Here is a 4247-nt window from a genome sequence, read left to right on the forward strand (position 1 = left end):
ATGAATCGACATTTTATTGTATAACCAAGATCTATTGGTTTTACAATACGTCTAGTAATCAATTCTTTCACCAATAATTTAAACGACAGATCCAGTTGAAAAGACCGTTGTCATATACCCTTAGTGGGATAATTAGAAATCACTAGCAGGGCTTCCCTGGTGGCGCAGGGGTTGAGAGTCCACCTGCCGATGCAGGGGACACGGGCTCGTGCCCCGGTCCGGGAAGATCCCACATGCCGCAGAGCAGCTGGGCCCGTGAGCCATGGCCGCCGAGCCTGCGCGTCCGGAGCCCGCGCTCCGCAACGGGAGAGGCCAAAACAATGAGAGGCCCGCGTACCGCCAAAAAAAAAAAAAAAAAGCACTAGCAGCTTTGATTTCCATTTTCATGAATACATACAAGACAAATCTGTATTTTACAGTTAAAAGTTGTACAAAAAGTCAAGCCCTGAAGTATTTCTTCCCCTAAGAAAAGTTCTGATGTTAAAACTTTGTTAAAAAAAAAAAGAGAGAGAAAGAGAGAGAGGTAGTATGTGAAAGTATTTTTACTTAAAATGTTGAAGCCCTGCACCGCTTATAATTATAAATGAAATGTAACCTTCTATTCAAGAGTCAAATTTATAGAACTCAACAGAATGTTAAACCTGGAATGCCATTAAAAAATAGTGGTTATATAACTGGAAGAACTTCAATGAATTCAACAAGAAGTACACTGTATTACATAATGTTGTGCAGTTAACAGTTTAGTGATAACATGTTTAGTGGTAAAATGTGGGCAAAATACATTGAAGTATTCTGAGTCAAGAGAGCTTCATTTAATCAACTTTACTTCATATACTTTTACCATATAGAGAAAATATCCTTCAAAACGGAGTCATTTGATTCTTCATTGTCTTAATAGCACACAATTGTTATAAGGTATCCATTCTAGCCCTAGCATAAAATTAATCAATAAATAACTCTGAGAGAAATATCCATAAGTCACAGGAAACTCATGTAGTTCATACTATTCTTAGTCTCTATATACAAGCTACCGTAGTGCCTGTGCACCTCCATACAATGAAACCAGGCAAGGAACGAAAGTTAGCAGCCTTACTCTTACCTTGCTAAGTGGATGCAGCGGAAAGTAATAAATAGCCTCATAAAATTAATCGAGATACACTCTACCTGTCAGAGGTGAAGACGACATACTTTTCATAAAGTGTAGGCAGTGTTCCTAGAAATCCCATTAAGGAAAACCCAAAATTTTCATATAAAAAGTGCACAAGGTTGTCCTGTGTGTAAAAATCTCTTAGTTTGGGTGCATTTTTTTTTAACGAAAATAATTCACACTACTCAAATACATTAAAAGAGTAAAAAGGCAGACAAACAAAATATGCACACAAACAACAAAAGGAATGATTTCTAATGAGATTTGGAATGAGGACAAGAAGAGGTTATGGGAGAGAGTCTCCCATGGGCAAACACGGACCTGAACAACTGTTAGAGTTTCTTAATTCAGGAACATAGCTTCAATGCTTTATAACTTAGGAAGCAACCCCTAAAAACAGTCAATTGATTTGATTTCTTAGAAATTAGGAAAAAAAAAAGGCATTTGAAAAAATTACTCGCTACAATTAGCAACAGAGGAACAATATTAAAAAATCAAAATACAACATGGGGAATATAGGAGCCAAGGTCCCAAAGTACCAAAAGATAGACTCAGACTTCTTCACGTTAGAATTAAAAGATATACAGTTAAAGGAAAAATCAACCAGGCTCTGCACAGCAGGTTAAATATGCAACCACTTCAAACGGAAATGATCTAGTCCTTATGTGTAGTTCTGGGAATGTGCTCTAACATCCAGTTCTCTATAGACAAAATAGCAAAAGCACATCATTTCATTAGCAAAGGCCCCTTTGTTTTAGACTTAAATTCACCTCTGACCCACTGAAGTTTATATTAATTATCAAACTACTATTTTAATAACATTTTAAGCTTGCAATATAGTTTTTTCATGCCTAGCCCAGATCACTGGTTCAGAGGTACATATGCTTTAAACTAGCCAAATTTACAAGTCTCCACGGCATCCTCACTCAGAAGACATTCAGACGCGATGGTTTCATAGTGTTATGATTGTTCCATCTTCTTCTAAGAGTTTTTGATCTGGAGCACGCGTTTCAAATTCTGTATTTGTGCCACTTGCTAAGGGTGCTAAGCTCACTTCATTAGAAGGAATAAAACCGTTCTGTCCAGACTCAAAACTGAGTTCTATTTGTGTTAATGATTCCAGGCTCTCGGTGTTGCGAACAGCCTTAGGGATCTGCTGTGGCACACCATTGTCTTCAATAATAATGTCATCTTCATCGCTGTCTTCATCCTCTGGCTCAAAGCTCGGTTCGACCTGCTGTGGATAGCCAGGAAGGCTGTTGTCAGTAGACTGGCCAGAGCTGCCGGAAGTCCGACTGTTCCTAATGACATTATTCCTCTGGTTTGCTGGTCTCACTGTGATGATGAGGTTGCGGCTGTTTGCAATCATCATGTCAGTTACTTGATCTAGACTCTTCCCGGAAACTTCTATGCCATTAACTTCTAAAACTTCATCATTAACGGCTAATAGTCCTGTGCTTTGAGCCAGACCTCCTGGCACAAGTCTGGATATAAAGATCCCTGGGACCTTCTCTAAGCCATGGGGTGTCACCCTGACACTGGAGCCGTCCCGGATGTAGAATCCTAGGGGTTTCTCAGTGCCATATTTGTAAAGACGGACCCTACGATGTGTTTCTGGGAGAATATCCACGTCTATAATAGAAGACACAGGTCTGAAGTCCTGGGGCATACTAATGACTATGTGTGGCTTTTTTCTATGGTTGTCAGGACGCAACACATTGGTTAAAACATTCTTCTTCTTTATTAGTGTGTCTGTACCAAAGGCACTGTAGTCTGCTTCTTCCTTTTTTTGTATAAAAATCCTAAGCAGTGGGTTGGCCGTTGAAACAGCTTTGTGATAATTATCATCGTTATTTATAGGTAGTAAATCTCCGTGGATGTCTGCATAGCCTACTAAAACGTCAACATTGGGTATCTTATGAACATGTTGCAGTAATCCATAAAACTCCTCAAACTTTCCAGGTTTTGATCTTTCCAGTGAAAACCGACGAAATTCAGCTCCAAACTTGCTCTTCACCTCCATGGTGCCCAGGCAGCCGCTGCCCGCTCCGTGCCGGTGGCTGCGGTTCATCCTGAGGCCTGGCCCGCAACAGCCTCCTCCAGCCGGGCCGCCCCTCGGAGCGCGGAGAGCGAGTGCCCGGCCGCTGGGCTCGGGACTCGGCTGCGGCCCAGGCGCCTCCTCACAGGCACCTGCAGAGGGGCGACCGTGGCTCGGGTCTCCGCGCAGAGCTCCGCTCGGCTGGCTCCTCACGCGGTGGGACCGAGGGTGAGACTGGCGGCGCGGCGGGCGGGAACGCGGCTCCCTCCAAGAGCTGGGTCTTTGTATTGTACATAGCGCTGGGCACACAGCAGTTTCTCAGGAAATATTTGCTGAATTCAGTGATACAAATTTTCTTTGGGTGCAGGAAAATGGCTCCTTTCCTCTTATTCCTTACCTCACTCCCACATTCAGCAATTGTTCTTGGTGATTTTGAGTAACCATATATTAGTTATCTAATCCAAGCTCTCTTAGATTATCTATAATTTCACGTGTATATGTTTATACCTGTTCATGGATTAATTGAAATATAAAGAGGCAGTCTAGCATGGTGGCCAGTCTCTCCCAGATTTAAGTCTTGGTTCTCTTATTAACCAGTTGTACTATATTAGCCCAGTTATTTCATCTCTTCAAACCTCAGTTTTTCCATCTATAAAATAGGAACAAGTGCCTTACTACAGGCACTTATGATTAAATCAGCTATTATGATATTGAATATTGAGGGCTTTCATTTGGCCAAATATGTGGGGTTTTTTTGGCCATGCCATGCAGCTTGCGGAATCTTAGTTCCCCAACCAGGGATTGAACCCAGGGCCCGGCTCCTAACCACTGGGCCGCCAGGGAATTCCCCAAAAAATGCTTTCTTGTTTTTTTTAAATGGTAGACCTTTTCCTTTTTCAAATTGAGGTAAATTGACATAAAATATTATATAAGTTTCAGGTGTACAACATAATGATTCAATATTTGTATGTATTGTGAAGTGATCACTACTGTAAGTCTAATTGACATCCATCACCATACTTAGTTACAAAAATTTTTTTCTTGTGGTAAGGACTTTTAAAA

At 41.3% G+C, this 4247-nt stretch overlaps 1 protein-coding gene across 1 annotated transcript; it reads right to left on the reverse strand.

Annotated features, from left to right (window-relative positions):
- Positions 1–1361: 1361 nt before the first annotated feature.
- LOC132525222 (partitioning defective 6 homolog beta) lies at positions 1362–3421 on the reverse strand. Its single transcript, XM_060157758.1, has one exon. It carries the CDS (start codon positions 3216–3218, stop codon positions 2100–2102), a length of 1119 nt encoding a protein of 372 aa, XP_060013741.1. The 5' UTR covers positions 3219–3421; the 3' UTR covers positions 1362–2099.
- Positions 3422–4247: the final 826 nt, after the last annotated feature.

The sequence above is a fragment of the Lagenorhynchus albirostris genome, chromosome 9 (assembly GCF_949774975.1).
Source record: "Lagenorhynchus albirostris chromosome 9, mLagAlb1.1, whole genome shotgun sequence".
In the NCBI taxonomy this organism is placed as follows: domain Eukaryota; kingdom Metazoa; phylum Chordata; class Mammalia; order Artiodactyla; family Delphinidae; genus Lagenorhynchus; species Lagenorhynchus albirostris.